This window comes from Mytilus californianus, unplaced genomic scaffold (assembly GCF_021869535.1).
Source record: "Mytilus californianus isolate M0D057914Y unplaced genomic scaffold, xbMytCali1.0.p SCAF_10, whole genome shotgun sequence".
NCBI lineage: Eukaryota > Metazoa > Mollusca > Bivalvia > Mytilida > Mytilidae > Mytilus > Mytilus californianus.
The window spans coordinates 37,521,358-37,542,677 of record NW_026262582.1 but is presented as its reverse complement, the minus strand read 5'-3'; the positions used below and the strand labels follow the sequence as shown (position 1 = coordinate 37,542,677).

The following is a 21,320-nucleotide window of genomic DNA, read 5'->3' as shown; positions in this document are numbered from 1 at the left end:
GAGTGACGTATTTTGATTAGTGGAAACATATTTTATTAATTACATTCATGTTAAGTAATGTTCACAAATTGGCATTTACATATTTATGCAAGTGAATAATTAATAGGATCCAGAAACAAGCTGTTAGCTTATATTAACCCGTTTCCTACTATAATTACGTCTTTTGATTAAACAACAACCTTTGTCTGTGACATTCCAATTTTCAAGATTGTTTAATTTAACTTAATTACAACTTTTTATTTCCTTTTTTATTGAGTTTGAACTTGAACACAACTCATCGTTGAAAATGTTTCCATATATATTTATATACATTTATACAACTACGGAAATTGTGCTGGTAATGAAGTGTTACAAGTTAAATGTGCCACAATACGGAAATAATTCAACGATATGTAGATATATGACAACAATGAAAATTAAATTCTAATTTGAACCTGCATTCATTTGATATAACAAATAAATTATTTGAGGATAAAAAGAGCAACAAAAAAGGTAAAGTGTCAACCATAATGACGAAAAAACTTGATTTACGTGTATACGCATGTATATTTTTTTGATATTTTGCAGGCGCTTATCTTGATTTTCAAAACTGCCATACACGTAATAGAATTATGATCTGTTACAAGTATTATATGATGGATTCACAGTGTTATGTTATATAGTGCATGTGTGGTTTCTTTTTTTTAGTGAACCCGTCATCAATTTAAACAGTATCATGCTTCAAACATTTATTTGAAACAATATTATATATTGACTTGGTTAAACATATTCTTTATCATCGTTTTCACTTTCAGAATTATTCTTTCTTTACACACTTTATTATTAATGCAATGAGTATTTAACAAAACAATGTAATGGCACATTTGATTGCTTGCTATTAGTGTGATACGATTTTTTTATTTAAATGTTGCATAAAATCCTTCAAAATGATTAAGCCTCTCTTCACTCACCACTGTCTCTACCATGGATCCGCTCCTGGAATCACAAAAGCTTGAAAGACAGTTGTTATAGTATGAACATAAATCAAAAACGGTTTTAAGAGTTATTTGTGTATTTAAAATAGCAAGAACTCAACTCAAAGACTTAATGAACACTATCTGTATTTCTCTAAGTTGTGTATATCTCAATGAATTACCTGTTGCAAGAATTGAACATTTATTCTTGGTTTTTTTTATACAGATAAAATGAAGTTGGTGGACTATGAATGAAATGCTAGCAATTTTAGCTGTGATTGCGATAGCAGTTACGATACAAATTGTTTCAGGTATATTTATATAAGACCCAAATGAGACACCAGTTACAGCGAATATAAAATGTATCATAACTACAAGCAATAGCAAAAGACGAAAAATATAACAGAAAATGACAAAAGATACCAAAGGACATCCAAAACTCCTTCCTCAAAGAAACATTTACAACGCCATTGCGTCAAAAACGATATACATCGGAAGAAAAATAAATCAAAAAATACGAAGATGTTGTAGGATTGTCATAAAAATATTCTGCAAACAGAGACAAAATATCATACACGTTAGTAACTAAAGGTCACCAAACGACCGCCAACAATGATAAAATTCCAAAACTGTATAGCAGATTATACATACACTGACATAACAAACGTAATACAATTAAACGATAAATCCACAGGTGAAAGCAACAAAGCACCGTAATTTAAATTGTAAACTGAGCAACACGAACCCTACCAAACACCGACATGTGTGCTCCGGAAAGGTAAGCAGATAATGTGATTTCGGGTCGTGTTACACGTTTAGAATACGTTGATAATTGATATGAGTGTAATATATGATTAAGCATCACGCAATAGCGATCGGTAATTAATTAGATATAAGAAGATGTGGTATGAGTGCCAATGAGACAAGTCACAATTTGTAAAAGAAAACTATTATAGGTCAGAGTATGGTCTTCAACACGAAGCTTTGGCTCACAGCAAACAGTAAGTCATAAAGTGCTTCAAAATTACTAGTGTAAAACCATTCAAACGGGAATACTGACGGTCTTATCTATATATAAATCTGAATTAACCCTAAAATAACATCAAGTCAGTAAATCAAAGATCAAATTGACCTAATGTGAAATGTTTCAATTGAAACATGATTTGCAGGACAAAGTATAAACAATACTGTTACCGGTTGAAACGACACAGACATATGGCAAAGAAAAAGGTACTAACCTCAAAACTAAAGCAATATCGACATGATCAAGTTTAAGCAAAATAAATGAATCTCAGGTGTCCCCGAGTGGTACGCATTTCTTGTAGCACATTAGACATGTTAGAGTACTTCATTATTTTAATTTTCGTGATCTCTCATTCCACCGTTGATACATTATATTGCTCTGTCAAAGAAACGAAAAAAAACAGGCAGCCTAAATACTTAATTCTTCTTCATAAGAGAATACCAAAACACGAATTAAACAAGAACAACAACCATCTTCATACTCTTAGAACAGGTAGAATCAACAAAAATAACGATATATTTTCCTGGGAAATTCATTTGTTTTAAAAACATTTTGTAGGATTTTAGCTGCTTGTGAAGAAGTCATTTTAGAATTGTATATTACCCTGATATGAAATATGTTACTGATGCACAAGTGTAAATATTAACAATGATAATTCTTTCTCGAAACACACGACAAACTTAGATACTATATAACTATATGGTATATCAAACTCTTTGTATACTTTTGACCGTAATTTGACCTATAATGGTTTATTTATACAAATTATGACTTCGAAGGAGAGTTGTCTCATTGGCACTCATACCACATCTTCTTATATCTATTTAGAGTATGCTGAGAATATACTATTATTTCATACTTTCGATGATTTTTTGAATGGAGTTTTCTCAGAAAACAATTGTGTCAATTCTGAACTATATGTGTATTCAAACAATTCAAATATTCTATTTGAACAGAGTATTTTACACTGTACTAGTGTTAACCATAATTTATGAATAGGGACGTCTGTCACGTAATCATTAAATTGAGAATGAAAATGGGGAATGTGTCAAAGAGACACTATAGGTGTTTACATGTTTACTGTTGCACACTTGAGGTCTATTGTTTTTAGTAGCAAATGTGCTCTCTTGTATACGTAATACCAAACTTTAATGATTATATTATTGATGTCATGGGATTACTGGTTACCGGAAAGATTGAAAGATCAACAGTTGCAAAATGTTAATAATGATACAGACAAAAATGTAGAAAAAGGCTGTTAAAAATGGAAATGTATGTAGCATTGTATTTTTGTGTTATCTTCAATCGCAGGAATTGGAAATGAAACAATCAAGGTGAAAGTGCAAAAAGGCAGAACTTTTGTTTTGAAATGTTCCATTTCTGAAGGAGAAGCGACATGGTTAGGACCATATGTCATCAATGCAGGACAGGGAAATGACATTTACTTTTTAAATAATGACAAGAACCCAAACCTGAACCTAACCAAATATTCACTGCAAGGAAATGCAGGAGGCTATGACCTGATTATAATAAATTTTCAGGAGGAAAACACTGGTTGTTATATCTGCAGATTTAGCAATGATGGACTGTTTCATGAGACGAGATATAACGTCTCTTTATTAGGTACGTTTATAGGGAACTTAGTGTTCTTTCTGTTTTAATTATTTCGTGTAATGGTTTTTAAATGTTTTGATGAGTATATATTTATCTATTGACTGAATAACATATATAACCTACATTGTACTGCATAATTTATTCAAGACATTGGTACCCTGTATATGAGGTGACACTCTCCCTACACGAGTCATGCAACTAAATGTCCCCTTATTGAAATCACAAGGCTGAATGTCTAAACATTTTGCATTGTCGGATGGATAATGCAAAATTCAAGAGTTTTACAGCCAATGGAAATAATCCATGAGATCATTTGCCTTGTTCCCATTCAACATTAGCAATTACGAGGAATGTCAAACAATATCATTGCTAGTTACGGTGTATTGCTGGGTCTTTCAAGTGCTCCACGAAACCTCTTTCTTAGTCATTTTTATAAGAAGTCAAAGCCGGGCTATGAAGTTATTGTGAAACTACCTATTTTAGAGGTGGCGTGAATCAGACGTGGCCACTAAAAATATTCAAAGATCTTTTTGAGTGCATTCAGTCTAAAACTCTTTCATCTTGCAGTAGTATTTAAGCATCTGACTTTTCTACACTTAACACAAGTTTTGCCCATTCCAAACTAAAAAACAAATTGAAAGAGTAGGTATTGCATTGTTTCATGATAAAGAATGGCCAAAGTCGCTACAAGTATCTTGCTTTATGGAGGAATAAATCCCATTTTGTTAAAAATCATTTTGATTCAAACAAAAAAATTCTCTGCAACTGATTTTATCATGATACTTAATTTTTTTATTGACAAAATAATTCTTACGTTTGAAGAACGTGTTTTTTCAACAAACAATCGGCATTTCCATAGAAATCACGCGTGCCTTTCTTCTTTCCGACTTGTTCCTTTATTCTTATGAGAATGACTTCATAAAGGAACTTCATAGAAAAAAGATAAGAAGTTAGCAGTATCATTTAACTTCACTTTCCGCTATGCAAATTATGTTATCTTAATAAACAATTCAAAGTTTGGTTACTATGTTGAACGAATCTATCTCATCGAGCATTAGATAAAGATCAGAACAGATACAGTTAAGTTTGCCTAATATCTTAATTTACATCTAGAAAATGACAATTAAGGTATGTCGAAAACAAAACTTTACGACAAATAAGATGATTTCAGCTTCAAAATTGTGAACTTTCCATTTGTATGTATCAACATTCCAACAGCGCCTGCACACGGAGTCTAAAACTCCCAATTGATACAATATCCCAGAGCTAGTATTTCCCAACATGATTTCCTTGATAGAAGGTTGCTGTTCACAAGGACGCTTTAAAACCAATAGTTCCAAATAGTGAAGTTAAAATCACAGATGCAAGTGGAAGTTTTTGATGTGGTTCATATTGCTTTGTCTCTAGTTTGCTATTTTGTGTTGTGTGTACAATTGTTTGTCTTTTGGTTTTTTTTAGCCATAGCGTTGTCATCTTAATTTGGACTTAAAAGTTTGAATGACCATCTAGTAACTTTCGCTTCTTGTATTGAGATATCTTATAAGGAACATGTGACGTTGGTGATTGAATCAAAGCTTAATTTAATTAATTAACTTTTCAAATTGTATGTGCTTCTTAAAGACAAATACAAAGAAAATGAAACAACTACAACAAGTTATACAACTCAAATTTATGGGATCATATCAAGTACTCCAATGCTTGTACAGACTACCAATTTTCAATGTAAGTACAGTAAAACCACTTGACTTTAACAACCAATACAAATATCAAAACTACTTTCAGCAATGGTCAAATTTATATTTATATAATTACATGTCATGTATGTTTCATTGTAAAACGTTATTTTGATTGGCTTCCAGCCATCTCGCGTCATTCTGAAATAAACCTTCAATTTAAAATGAAATATTACATCATGATGACACGAGCTCCAATGCAATCAAGTGCACAGGTAAAACCATTCTGATAGAAATCGTGTTTTATGATCAGCTAAAAATGTAATTATCAGTTTTGAATGCTTCTTATAGTAATTTCATATAAAATGTAGTTCGGTCAACGCTTTTATACCTCAATGAATTTACAAAAAGAAACATTCAATTCTTAAATACAATACATTATGAAATTGATTATTATTGCCGACCATCTTTACTTTAGCATTTTGTTCATGTATATATCTGCATTTATTTATATCTGTTGTAGTTCCAAAAAGTAAACAAGGAAACAAGGAACAAAATTCTATAATTTTGCTTGTACTTTTACCTCTTGTGCTGATCGGAGGTTCTTTCACAATTATCGGACTTCTAGCAAGAGAAAAAGGGATAACTATTGGTAAGAAAATACAGTTAAAACAATATTTTGGGATAAAGAGGGATATATCTGTCAGATACATCTGACACGAATACTCTATTTCCTAAAACTAAATAACACATTCAACTATTGCTAAACCACTGATGATGTTCCGTATTTCGGACAAACCATTTACATGTAATTTTAAGCTAGAGATTTCTAAGTACTCAACCCTACACTTTTGAATGTCGGCAAATAGAGAAAAAAAAGATGCATAATAGACTAACGAGCAAATCGATACCAAATATACATTAAAATAGAGAGAAACTGAAAACGTAAGGGCAAATGTAGGTCAAAAGCCACTTCATAGACATCTTTACAAATACTATGCAACAAGAACCCTACAAAAACCCAAGAGCTCTCGTGTGTACCGGAAGCTAAGAGATGGCCAGGTTTAACAAATGTACACGCAGACATTATTATGCTCAACACCAATGCAAAGATCGTCCATTATCTCAATAAAATTAAGAAACAATGACAACCATTTTTGATTCAAACTATGAAAAAACAATGAAATTAATCTTCTTAAAAGCTAGGGAGATGTTGGTTAAGGCAAAACTTTCTTTATTGTGAAAAGGTAAAACATACTGCCTTTTTTCTCCCACTGGGACAAATTATTTCGAGTTGTATTCATAGTGCTTACATAAACATTATATCTAGTCGGTATTTTAGGTGAAATGTTGAGTTCCTTTCTTTTGTCATGTCGAAGAGATACAGAAAGGTAAACTATTTTATGATAGATCAATATTTTAACAAAAATGTGTTGATTAGGTCTTTTGATTGTTAAAATGCATATTGATTTTTGCATTATTGTTCAAACATAGTGCAGTTTATTGTAATTATGATGTAATTTTCATATTTTCGCTCGTCGTTATAGCATATAAGGCATCGTCAGAATAGAACGAGTCGTCTAATAATGTAGCTTTGTATTGTTTATTGGTTCTCCGATCGGTGGCCTCCTTAATTTGTACAATGTATATATTTAATTAAATTAATACGTTTCACTCCAACATGAATATAAAGCAAGAACCTTGGAAAACTATAACATTCAAACATATGTAGTTCTTGTATGAAAATATCAAGAAGTCATACAAATATAAAAATCTTAACTGAAGAGAGCTGCTGTTTCAGTGAGTCAAAACATTTGCATTTTTCCTCAATTTGAACTTAACAGCAGTATACAGATGTCCTTTGAAATATCGCTAGTGATGAAAGTGAACAAAAACGATTGGATTAACAAATTCAGAGCCTAGTCAGTTTCAAATAGAGTTATAGTAGGTGCGTCTACAAAACAAATGTATCCAGCTATGCATGCATCACCAGTCATACAGTGTGATATGAAAAAAAATAACAAAACTGGAACTTATAGGTTTGGAAAGTAGAAATTTTCTTACACGCAAAACTGAAAAAATTACAAACTGATATATGTTCAATATTTATCTGACGTTAAAGGTTGAGCATAAACTGTTAACATATATTACAAAAACAACACATTTTTTTTCTGCTAAAACTACTTTACATTTAACATATGTTTAACAAACCAAAAGCCGGGGAATAATACGACTTTCTCAGTTCTTCATTGTAAAATTAACCATGTTATACCCCTATATGGACAAACAATATAAAGTCTAAATGCAATTTTGTTTATATAAACGGGGCTTTCTTTTTGTATAAAAAAAAAATGCTTGTTGCAGCTAAGTGGGTTATTTGTCATTAAAACAGAACCGTATCAATAATATGTCATGTCAACACAAAATGTGCTGGTACACAAAACGTTTATCATCACATTTACCGACCCAGTGAATTAAAAAACTCATTAAAAATATCAATATATATATATTAAAATACGCGTGTTTCGCCTACCCACGAATTTTTAGTGGTGGTCCAATCAAAACCGAAATTAAAGATAATCATAACTGAAAATCTGAACGGTTATGGAAATGTGTCCATTGTTTAAATCTTAACGATGCAAATAATTCAACATTTTATAATCAGCAAATTTACAAAATATTATCGTATCAATAATTGTTCGTATTAAGACTAGAATACTAACTACTGGGCTACTACCAATGGTTGTTATAGATACCATACGGAAACTTTGGTGCGCCAGACAGGCATTAAATTTACATATGATAAATCTATTGATATGATAAAAACATATTGTAAGGTCAAATCAAATATAGAAAATGAAGAGCAAATAAAATGCAATATTAAACTGATGAAAATTGCTTGGACAATTATACCGGAACACTAGCGAAAAGTTAGATAACAAAAATTTATCGGATGCCAAATATCAAAAGTGTTGAGCTCGAAACACAAGTGAAATTTGTTTTTATCGGTATCATATGTGATATCAAGGTCAAAACCTTTTAATTAACTGGATAAAAAAGTAGATCAACCTAACAAATTTAAGTGAAATCACAATAAAGGAATAATTATAATAATAATAAAAAGCAACAACTGAATTTACGGTTCTTGTTATATACAAATGTAGCAAATATTACATATATAGTCAATCTTAATTAAATGGTTTGAATGTTATGAGAATTTAACGAACTATTATTGTAGATACCATAATATATCCTTAAACAAACTTTTGAATCCACTTAAATTGCTTCTTTTTGGCTATAGAGATATTTCAAGTCGGATTTATTTTAATTGGAACCTGTTACAAACTATTGTTATGTTATTGTTAACAATATGAATGTATTGATATATAGTTTAAATGCTACTTCTATTTCAGCCATACAACAACTGAAGAAATAAATGGTAAATAGTAATGCATGTTGTCTTCTGTATATCCTATATAACTTAAATACAAAAATATTTGATCACTTGTTTATAAAAGATTCAGGATTAAAGACAGAAACATCACGTGAACACATGTGCAAATTCCATGATTATATATAATCTAATTTGACATCTGATAACTAACAATGGTAAAGATATACATATTAAGAAAATCGCTTTGGAAGCACAAATTTTTTTTCAGTTCTGCTTTCGTATTATGTATCGTACCAACGTCAAATTGGTTGACATTTGTTTACTGATATCCAAATATCGATCATCCTCCAATCATCTGAACATCATCATTGCATAATATCTTCAAAAACGTAGTGGCTTTACTAGGACTGTCAAATGACTAATATCTGTTTTATTTACAAGCCTGCAATACCTCGTTGAGAATATCTGCTCTAGGAGCTTTGATCTACTCATATTCTTAAAAATACATAGATCATTATTGGTTAATACAAAAAGTAGGTACATTACTCCTCCCTCCTTGGTTACTTCATTCATTTTTCTTTTTTGGTATTTGAATTGAACATATAAAACATCTGAATCCTAATTGTTTTTTTAATTAAAGACAGATTAAAACATAATCTGACTTCCCTTCGTTAACCAAAATAAAAGGTAAACTAACATGAAAACAATTGGCAAAATTAAAAGCTCAAACACATCTAACAAACGGAAAACAACTGTCATATTCCTGAGTTGATACAGACATTTCCTTATGTAGAACAATGAATACAACGATACAATATGTACAAGTAGGTTGTGCACAAAGAGACATCATAAAAAAGCTTTGCTTAAGTAAATTATAATGACTCTCTTTTTCATTTTGTCCGTTAAATGAGCTCGACTGAACTTGCCTCCATTAGAAACGCGCATCGTGCTCATAGCCAAAAATTTTAAAACCAATCGTGTATAAAAACACACATTATTGCATTATATCATCTTAATATTTTCAGAAGAAGATAATACTGTAGAAAATCAGTTGTACCAGAATTCAAATGTTCCACCAAATGAAAATTCAACCGAACCGGAAATGCCGTTTCATGATAGAACAGTTCAAGAATATATCGAACCAATCATTTATGTTAATGATGCAGGTAATTGTAAAATTTACTGAACAATATTATTAAAAACGAAAAACAAGTTTTACATTTCTATGGGAAGAGGGTTCTCATTTTTTTATTCCAAAATAGACAAAGGCACAATGTAACTGTTGATTAAGAAGCAATTTTGATTGAATCACAAATTAACGTGTGATGCATTTCATATCGAATATGCAATCTGAGAAACTATAACTTCATGGCGTAACATATCGATGTAAAAGTTCTGAATTATTCATACGACATTTAATTTCAAAACAAAATTAAAAGTACATTCAGATCGATTTTGTTAGCGCATTTACTAACACATTGTGTATTACCAACGTATAATCGTACATCAGACAAATTATTTTTAATCTCTTCATATATCTATTAGCCAGAAGGGCATTACTTGAATATGTATTACTGTATAGATTTCCTAGAGACAAACTACAAATCACTAATTAATGGCATTCTTAATAACAAAAATGCTCAACACTGCAAAGCATAAATGCATTTGTTTGATCCTCCCTTTTCTATCCTTTTTTATATTTGAGTAGAATGATATTACTCTTCTTTGGTAAAATTGCCAATATGTGTTTAGGTCAACAGTAAGGTTTTCTCAACATAAACGTTTTAACTAGATGAAGGAAAAATAAGTTAATCAGACTGTTACTGTATCTTTTTGACTCAAGTTGTGATGAAAAATCTCCTTTACTTTCATCAAGATTTCAAAAATATTCTGATCATGTAAAAACATACTTTGCTTTTCAGATCTTGGTGTTTGTGAGTATAGAAGTGCTACCAGCAATGAAAGAAATACAAACGAGTCAAGTGCAGTTAAATTACATGTAATGGACTGTCTTCCCAGTTACAATAATGATTGATTTTAATTAATTCACCCCTTAATAGATAATAATGTAATCTTTGGCATTTCATGAAGCTTTTGTTAACTCTTTGCATTCACTCTTTTTTCAGTGCTATTATTTGTCCTTATCATAAAATGACCCACCGTACACTTTTTAGTACATTAGCATACAGTACAACCTGGGACATCCTCTTAATTATGTCCACTCTCTTGTATCGTCGACATCAAATGGTGACCATTTATTGGGGTATTTAATCTTGAGATTTTGGCCATTTATTGGGGTCATAAAACATAGTTGATTTTTTATTTAATTATGTTACCTGTTGAAACCAATCAGGGTTGAAGTTTTCAGCTTGTATGTTTCATTAAAATTTACCTGTACAGGTAACTCAGATTTCTTTTAAAATTGAAATTTCACCTTTTTTTAAATGTAGAATACAATGTTGTTTTAATCTTTGATAATTTATATTATTTGTTGATTTTTCTGTCTTTAAATTTATTTATTTTTATTTTATTTTAATGGTTTTTGGGGGGTTTTTTTTAATCATTTTTGTATGTCTTTTTTTATTTGTTTTTTGTTTCTTATTCTTTTAATTTCTTCTTGGTTATAATCTTGAGTAGAAATGAAAAAAAAATCAAAGATAAGTTATTGACTAGCATTTCAAAAACAAAACAGAGAATCCTTTAAATAATTATTTTTTTAAGTAATAAAAAAGTTATTGTACATGATGTACGTTGTATTCAATTGTTTGTTTGAATTATGAAATGAATTATAACTTATAATCGTGCAAATGATATGTTTGAAGGACCCATGAAGCAAGTAATTTAACAAGCCTGTTTCTTAACAAAATAAAATGATCAATATCAATCCTTTTACAATAAATTTTGATAACAAAATTGTACTTTTTATTATTATTCAGGAAAACTACAAATATCGTTATATAATTTAGGAATTAACAATTTTTGTTAATCATTATTTTTTTTCAAATCTCGAAACAGGAGTTGTGCATGACGAATCACCGAAGAGACTTAAATTTTCCAAATGCCCACCTTGTTATCAAATTTTGATAAATGCTCATTACAAATTCCAATCATAATGCAAAATGTTCTTATCTCTCAAAATAACGTGAATCTTATGACAAGAAATTATCTAAAGAAACATTGTCTTGTTTTTTGAAACAATTGTAAACTTATCAAACATGTTATTTTCAGTTTGGCTAATTTCTGTCAGTTAACAGCCAAAATTTGTCTCCAAATAAATAAATTGTGACAGTTGTATGGTCTATTAATTAAATCACTTTTTGTGCAGGGACTTGAATGAATTAGACTCTTTAAAGCCCTTGATTAAAAATGAATTTACAGAAAAATATAAAGATATTTTTGAAAATAGAATAAAAACTTATGATGAAAACTTAACTGTAAACTCAAATGCTTCAGTTAGTAAAGAATTAGTGGTCATAATCTAGAAATAGAAAATAGTGGACAATATAAAATGGTAGACGGACAGAAAGTCACAGGACAAAAAGTCACCGGACATAAAGTCACACATTTGATAGGACAAAAAGTAAATTTCCTAGAAAGGATAGAATATGTAAACTGTGCCACTTGCTGGACGATGAAGAACACTTCCTCCTTGTAATTAAAATTAACAAAACAACTTGGAGATAATCTATTTGAAAATTGTTTACCTTCTCATAGTAATGTCTCTTATCCATGTTACCCAAGAACAAAAAGTAAAAGAAATGCTTAAACTCTTCAACATGGAACATGTTTTAAATATTGCCTCCTTTATAAAATAGTCATTAGAACTGAGCGCAGAAACCTAATATTTTTTTTCCATGTGTTTAGAATTATTTCTTTGCATTCTAATGTTTGTTTTTGGTTTTTTTTATCACAAACTCATTATAATAAGTTTATACATGTATGACAATAAAAATATTATCAACTTTTGCTGTAATGAATATATTTTGAATATATTTATTCAATAGAAAAATAATAAATTTCCTAAATTTTATTTAGAATAAGTCCTAAAGATAATCTTAAACATTTGTTAAACAATGTTGAATGCAGATCAGTCTCTCTAAGATAAACAATTTTGATTTTAGAAAATTAATTTGAGAAACACCTTTTCAATAGAAAAAGGCAGGCATTGTGAAAGTTTGCATTATATTAGAAGATGATATTCATTTATTCTTCACTTAACAAAACATACATGTAAAAATAACTTAAATTGATAGAATTATTTAAAAGGTATAACATCAAAACAAACAGTCATGAGACAATTTTTTTCAAAATAAATGTTATTACGCTATATGTTCAACTAGTTTCATTATTTTTTTTTTTTTTAGAATTTTCTTGTCATACTCACAGTAATTAACAATGATTAAATTTGACAAACACATATGTTTTACCTGAGACACTTGACCCGTAAGTTATATAATTTTAACACTTCAATGCAGTCATGAATTCCCTTTATCCTTGACTAGTTTTTTATTTATACCTTGAGTATTAATTAAGCAACAGGGGGGATATTGATGGACATATAGGGCCAACATGGTTGACATAGTTTTTATGGCCACCATTAATAAGATAAAGTCACAGGTAGTACTGTACTCGTTGGGAAAGAACAGCAATCAAACACTTATCAAGAAAACGATGATAGGAAACTGAATATTTTGAACTGGAATGTGTATAGACTTTTGTTTTATGCTGGGATTACATCCTTTTTATTTTTTTTATGTAAAAAGGTAGCTGCCTCTTAGCCATATGGCATCACTTTTAGACATATGATCATTATCAAACCGTTAATTAAAGAGAAAACAAGCACATGTGGATTTTTCCTGGGAAGCACCCTCATAACTTTTTTAGGCCTCATAAGTTATGGAACAAGTCAGCAAAGGATTACAATGTGTGTTTCGATAGCTTCTTACAGAATGTCTGTCGTCAAACTTACCATCTTACAAAACTCAGTTTCAAAGACTTATTGATCCATTCCTTAAACCATAATATATTGTATTAACATTATCCATTAGTTTGTGATAAAGGTTGAAATATGTTTTTTAGACGATCATTTGAACATTAGAATGTAGAGGATCGTGTGTTAAAGAAGTCTAATAAAAAAAAGTTATGAATCTTTTATATAAGGAATCAATTTAAGTCAGTTCTTGTACTTATTTTTTAATAGCACATGACAAATGAATCAAACAATGAACTTTAACATTTCCTGGTAAGGTCAAACTAAATATAAGTATTTAAAAGTGAATACACGCAATTTGGTTATTTATATCTGTGTGTAAATATTTCCTTATCAAAAATATTTCCTCTTTTTTATAAATATGTTCAGTTAATGAGTGCTGCACATTTGTTCATTTAAGGTAATTGAACGCAACTTACTTACCTGCTGTTTTTAAAATTTAAGCTTTAGATAAAAGCTACTAATATACTACTTTTTGACAATTGTTCGCACACAAACGCAGCCTAGACACCATGAATCCAAGAATATGAAATGTTTTCGTTTAGCAGATTTATAGGGTTCTGTTATACAATTACAAATTGTACATATTTTTATTCGAGGTTCATATTTCATTTATTTCATTGCATGTAATACCTTTTATACAAAAATTGGTATATCAATAACGAAAAGATAACGATCATTCTCAAGAAACTCCATAGTTTTGTTTCTGTTTTAACAATAAAAAACTTTACGCGAAAAAATACGCATAAGTCATTATCATTTCAGTATAGATTTGAACAGATTTTAATTATACCTTGTTCTGGTATAGAAACACAGAGGATTGAATGTAATTGCAGACTTTTTATAGACGTGAAAATGTGTCATATTAGGTGTAATACCAATAAATTATAGTGTCACATCCGGTTGCATTCGATAAAAGGATAAAAAAATAGAACATTATCTTGAATTTGACAAATCTAGGAAATAAATCCTACATTTCATTTCAGTAAAAAAAATCTTGGTCATAAATATATATATTAGGTGTTTCAAAAATAAGGAAAAATAGGGATCGACAATTTGATTAGTTAACTTACAGTGATGGGTTTTTTTTTTCTTATATGCAATGAAATGCTGTGGGAAATTGTGTCTTTAGTATTAGACAGGATATAACTTTACGCATGCCAAGTATTTCTTTATTTGAAACAAAGATGAATTCTGCACATTTTTTTGAAAAATGCAAATTAAACAAAGACTAATAGGGGAAAATCAATGGTGGTTTTACACCTAAGACTTTTCATAATTCAATAATTTAATTTTGAATGTAACGCGTCTTCTAATTGGCTGACAGTGTTTTGTCTATCAGCTCATAGAGATAATTTTGTCATGTGACTGTGACGTCATCAACGTGTTTTAATAATTACTCCGGTTTAAAAAGCAATTTAAAATTAAATTATAAGGAATGACTGTAACTTTTGTTCTGTCTATTCGAAATAACATCAAAAATGTGGTTCACACTTTAAAATAACCCGCTTCGCGGTTTATTTAGTGTGCACCACATTTTTTATGTTATTTCTTCATAGACAGTCATTCCTTAAATAGAATAGTTCGGAAGTTTAGAGAGAAACACCTGTGTTGAAAGCTTTTGAATTCTTATTATTTTTTCATTAATGATATATTACTAAATGTACATAATTCTTTAAACAAACAAATAATGTCAATGTGGAATTTGTCTTAAAACGTAGTCTTAACAGGGGTTGATTATTATTTATGACTATTTAATGACATCCCACTGTAAAATACTTTGCGTTAACGGTAAGTTAATGTATTTTAAATGATGCATATTGTGTTGTGTAGTTTTTAAAATATGTGTACTTATTTATCATAGGAATGCACACCAGGTCTACACTATGCAGAGGTTTTAATCAAGCCAGTTGATTCACTGCAAACTAAAATTCATGGGATAGAAAACAGAACAATTTACACCGGAATAGATCATTCACTGAAAAGAGGGGTAGTACAGTCAGACCATAGCGATAGTGATAGTGAAGATGATTTTATCTTTATTCAAAACCTTGATGTCAACAGTCGTAATTACGAAAACACTTGTCTGTAATGAATGACGTCAGAAAAACTGATACTCTGCTATTCTTTTAACTCTTACTATTTATTGAGGCTTTATTGATTTGGTTGACTTAAAATAAAACAAAGATGTCATGATTTAGTTGATAAACTATAAGAACAAATGCAGTAAGTATGATACACCCTGATGTCGGTTGTATTTGAATGGGTTTTTTTTTAGATTTATTATGTACTCGTATTTGTTTATATTTTTTTAAAATGAAAAGGATGAAAATGTATTTGTCATAAATTTAAGAATATGAATATCCTGTTTTAAAAGAAAAATAACTTAAACAGCCACACAGATTTGCTTCATTTGCGGAAAAATACTTTAATACATTTCATATTGAAACGGAAAGAATCACTAACTTGTTGAAAAGGACGTGCATAGATTTCCAATCTAGGGAAATCCGTGAAACAGGTACTAGAAGATATCCAAAATATAAATGTAGGATTTGATTTGATAAAGTAAGTGAATAATGCATTCCTTGTGAATGTTTTGAAACAGATACATACCAAGTAGTGCTATTCTCTGCTTATTTAATTCCATATTTTTATTAGTAGAGATCAATAAGATAAAAAGATAGTTTACATATTTTCTTCTTTTGATTCCTTTTTATTTATTAAAGCACATTAAATACACCACTTAATTTATTTCATATTTCTATCTCTATCTAAAATGTACTACAATTTCATCTTTGCTATCTGACCAATATTTTTTAGGATGTCAATAATCTCATTGTTTTATAACCTCGACAATTTTCTACGATCGTTTCAGAGACAAAGAAGTTGTGAAATATCTATCATCTCTCTACAATAAGTGTATTGCAGACAAATCTTCAAATAGATTTGTTTTTGTGTGTACTACTACTACTACGAGTGTCTCATAAAAGAATTAGAAATAAATGAGCACTCAGGTAATCCCTCATACAAAAACATATCATTGACAAGGATGGAATCATAAGTCCTTCGTGATATCAATGAACATGACGTTGAACAGCAAATCGGAGGACTTTTTAAATATTTGTTGTTTTTTTAAATATTTGTTTGTTCGCATTTTGACTAACAATATATGCAGAACCATGAATTTTGAGTTAAATACAGAGTCGTTTTGTTTCAATTTTTGCAAATAAATGCGATTAATAAAGCAAATTTGAATGAGTTTTTTTAAGGAACAGCTTCGTTCAAACTTCAAAAAAAATCCTTAGGTATGTCGCATACCAACTAAAAACACTTAGTTGTATCTACATTAGCTATTTTCTTTTATTGTTTTAAATATTAAGTTATTTTATAAACAGCTTATTTAAAACAAAACTTGCATCTACGTTAGCATTTTGTAATGAAGGAAATCTAACTTATTATACCAAAAGGTTTTTCAGTTAAGAATATGGAAAACATATATATAATTCTTTAGCCTATTTAAATATCTTTCATACTTAAAAAGGGAAATACAATCGGCAATAAATCAATTGATCAATACTATGTGGTGACACCAAAGGTTAACAATACCGTATAACGTGTCAATGAATGAATTAAATTTACAAGTCATGTGTTATACATGTAATTTGTAAGAAGTACAGTTTATGCCATTTTAACCTTACATAATAAATCAATTTTCACTGCATTGCTATATAATTATTTTTTAAGAAAATTCAGCTGATACAGATCGTAACGTTATTGTTTACACTAAAGTATCATTAATCAAGTTTCACTAAAACAAATACGATTTGTTTTACAGAATATACACTAAATTTTCTATGATGGTTGTGGCATGTTATCTCTTATCTATTTCTTGCGTGCAGAGATATTTCTCATGTCATACCTCACGATATGTGATGATAAATATTAATAGAAGAACTGAGTTGATTTGATTGGTTTTCCTGCATTATGAGACGAATTTACAACATTTCCATTGGCTTATCGTTAGGTTATTGGCAACTTTCAAGGTTTAAGACAATGTTCACAATGTACATTTCGTTTTTGGCAACGGACATATGTGATTTCTTCAATAATATACAATACACTTACTTTTTTAATCTCTAAATCTTCTTTTTGTCAAATTTAATAAAATTTTGAAGCGTACAGAATTTTTAAAATATCTGATGTTAAAGTTTGACTCCGGAACAAATATATTTTATATTGCGAAGAATAGTTGTAAACTTGATATAATTTACAGCAAAAACTCTATAAGCTTGTATCTTGTACATTATGTCTTTTTCAGTAGAATTAACGTCTTTATTCTTTAAGATGAGATACGTCAGATGTTTTAAATTCAATGTTCAATATCATATCGCATAATATATACCGAGATTTGACAAATATGTTATGTGCTATATTTCGTTCATTGGAAAATATTATCGAGGTCCAAGGTAATAGAAAACACCAGGGGATGTCATTCTTTACGTATATATACAATTTTTGTTCGAGGATTTTTCTTTGTATCCCTCAATAAATTATACAAAACTAGCGTTTCATTTCATATTTTATATATATTTTAACCTCATTGTTCCCACAACATATATTTTCGATATGTATTCTAACAGTCTCTTAAAATGATCGCATAAATAGTTTGGAATTTGAACGTCATCCTTTAAAGACATATTCGGGGAAAATAGGATAATATTGTGGTTATAACCTTTGAAACATATCCTTTGTCATTTATATGAAACAAATATTTCATAACTGTCATCTTACTCGTGATAGCGTCCTTATAATTTACGAAGGTATAATTTAAACTTGGAACTGTTGGTTTGGTAGCTTCGTTGTCGGCAGCAACCCTTCACCAAGAAAATTATGATTGGAAATGCAAACCCTGGAATATAGTATAAACTTTGAGATACATAGTATATATATATGCAGGCGCTGCTGGAATTTTGGTTCACATAAATGGAAAGTTCACTATTGCGAAGCTCAAATGTTTTGCTTTCAACATACCCTCTTTGACAGTTTCTAGCTTATATGAAGATGTGAGACAGACATAACTTTATCTTATGTGTCCTTTATTTCAGGCTCGTTATGATAGGTTTGTTCGACATAGTAACAAACCTTGAATTATGCATCTCTATAGCGAAAAGCGAAGGAAAAGGATAATGTAAATTAAGAATATAATTTATATTAAGATACTGGTATCAAATTTTATACAATAGAATAGAATACTTTTATTTCATAAGTTAATACAAACAAACGTTAAATTAATGTTCAAGTTTTGATATCTGTTACACAAAATAGTTTCACTCGTAAATTTCATTTAAATACAAACATATTTATATCTCTCAAAAGCAAACATGACCAAATAACAGTAAAACTTGTGTGATGTAATTAAGGTAATCTTTATTCATCTTAACACACGCCGAATTTTCTGAGACTTTTTTTCATAATTTCACAGAGAGGAAAACCCAACAATAATGCATGTTAAATTATTTTATTCCCATCACTTGGTCTACAAAGGCAATTAAGATATGCTTATAACTTATTTATATCATTTTTATTGAATTCTTAAATGAAACGAAGGTAATTGACCTATTTATGATTATAACATGTTTAAGCGAAAATTCTGAATGTAAAAGAATGGCGAATTATACTAGAGGGACATCCAAACTCAGTAGTCGAAAAGAAACTGACAACGCCATGGCTATAAAAGAAAAAAGACCAACAAACAAACAAGTGTACACAATACACAACATAGAAAACTAAAGACTGAGCCACGAACCCGATTAAAAACTGGGGGATCTCAGGTATTCCGGAAAGGTAAGCAGATCCTGCTTGACATGTGGAACCTGTCGGATTGCTCATTTAGTACAAATCCTGTAAAATGATTTAGTCGGTAAGTAAAATTCAGGAAAAGGAACGGGATTGTAGTGACGACATTGGGAACATATCCTATATTATCTGTGGAGCTGATTTTCTATAAAGGCAATGCCGTCCGCAAACCTTACGAAGTGATGTTTTCAACTTTACTATTTGGAAATCTGGGTTAATATCGTACTTGTGAACAGCAAGCCTCAATCAAGGAATTCATGATAGGAAATGCAAGCCCTGGAATATCGATTCAACTTTGAGATATGAATTCCGTATGCAGGAATGTTGCTACATAGCAATGGAATATTCACAATTGGGAAGCTGATTACATCTATCTTTGTCGTAAAGTGTTGTTTTTAATCGACCATTATGGTCAATCTAACATCAAAAACATAAACGGTACTATGTTTTCTGCATCAGATGCGCATTTCGACAATCAATGTCTCTTATCTTAAGTGATGCTTCAAGACAAAATATTTAAAAACAAAGCTTTTTAAAATAATAAAGAACTATAAACCAAATCGGACAAAAAAGTAAGCAAAACTCAACGAAGGCTTCGGAGGTTTGCATGCAGTAGATTCATTCCTCAATTTAAAATAAATTTATATGAGCAGGAAATATAGATACCAACGAAATACATATTTGTGTATACATATCATCCTATTTTTCTAAATTCAAGAGACACATATCATATAGGCATTATCATAAACTCCTGTACAGGCTTTACTCATATGTGATCAATTGTTATCGTACCTTGACTACTTCATTTTGTGGTACTGATATTATTGTTAGTTAAGAGTAGAGTACAAGACATTAAAACAATAACCTCCAGTTGCTCACAGATAAATATATTCCACCAGTAAATGGTATAGAAGATTTCGATATACTGATATTTTGTTTGGATTTATTATCTAGTAGTGTTATGATTTGAAAAATCACGGTGACGTCTAAAATTGTTTATATATCACCCACTTCTATTCGCAAACCGGAGCATTCTATTTGTGTACTCTATTCACCGTTTACTTTAAAACGGTTTATATTTGATGTAGCAAGTTTGTATATAGAAATATTATGTGAAACAATATGAAATATGACTAATAAACTTATCATAGATTCCAGGATAAAACTTTGTACGTCAGTCGCTTGTTTCATCCATAAAAGAGTCATCAGCGACGCTCGAATAAAAAAAAAATAAAAAGGTCAAATTAAAGTACGAAATTTATAAGTATTTGTTCACAATAATTAGCATGTTAAAGGTAAATTGTTAAATTGTTCCTAAAATATCTATACATACCAATTTTGGTAAACGGTCCCTTTAACTCCCGCGGTGATCTTTTACATATGTATTTATAAACGTAAAGTTATCATTTGTAAGATCAAATAATAACACGTAGGTTCAATTTTATGGGAGAGTGTATCCTGCTAAAATGTGTCATGATTTAGAATATTTTTGAACACTGGACTAAGCACTAGTATTGAATAAAAAAAATCTGGTAAGAATTCTTAACATTTAAATACAAATAATATTTAGAAAAGTATGATAAAGATATTATATTAGCGACAGTTTCTTTTGTGTACAATTTATTGTATTAATCATGTTTTTGTACAAATTCATCTTAGACATGTCATATTTATGAATTATAAATTTTTATAGTTTGAACAAAACTTTTTCCTATTACAATAGTTGTTAATTCAAACTGACTTTGCTGTTCTACCATTAAACAAATTAAATTGTCTATGATGTCATTTTTGCAACGTAAATGTTGGATGCTAAAAT

The 21,320-nt window shown here is 29.7% G+C and overlaps 2 protein-coding genes and 1 long non-coding RNA gene across 3 annotated transcripts in view; all 3 read left to right on the top strand.

Annotated features, from left to right (window-relative positions):
- The first annotated feature begins 1,177 nt into the window (after window positions 1-1,177).
- LOC127718059 (uncharacterized) lies at window positions 1,178-5,912 on the top strand. Its single transcript, XR_007989543.1, has 4 exons — window positions 1,178-1,264; window positions 3,289-3,600; window positions 5,212-5,313; window positions 5,788-5,912. It is a non-coding gene; the product is annotated as an uncharacterized LOC127718059 (long non-coding RNA).
- Window positions 5,913-6,611: 699 nt separating this feature from the next.
- LOC127718056 (uncharacterized) lies at window positions 6,612-16,965 on the top strand. The gene is made up of 5 exons (XM_052223962.1): window positions 6,612-6,655; window positions 8,678-8,703; window positions 9,684-9,824; window positions 10,581-10,657; window positions 15,513-16,965. Exons 1-5 carry the CDS (start codon window positions 6,612-6,614, stop codon window positions 15,738-15,740), a joined length of 516 nt encoding a protein of 171 aa, XP_052079922.1. The 3' UTR covers window positions 15,741-16,965.
- Window positions 16,966-20,917: 3,952 nt separating this feature from the next.
- Window positions 20,918-21,320, top strand: part of LOC127718053 (uncharacterized) — a 65,574-nt gene continuing 65,171 nt past the window's right edge. Inside the window, exon 1 of the mRNA XM_052223957.1 lies at window positions 20,918-21,036. The gene's annotated coding sequence lies outside the window, so the exon portion shown is untranslated. The remainder of the gene's footprint in view (window positions 21,037-21,320) is intronic.

Coding starts and splice junctions, on each gene's coding strand:
- LOC127718056 (XM_052223962.1), top strand. CDS start 6,612: ATGTTGAGTTCCTTTCTTTTGTCATGTCGAAGAGATACAGAAAG. Junction 6,656..8,677: donor TGTCGAAGAGATACAGAAAG/GTAAACTATTTT, acceptor CTTCTATTTCAG/CCATACAACAACTGAAGAAA. Junction 8,704..9,683: donor AACAACTGAAGAAATAAATG/GTAAATAGTAAT, acceptor TAATATTTTCAG/AAGAAGATAATACTGTAGAA.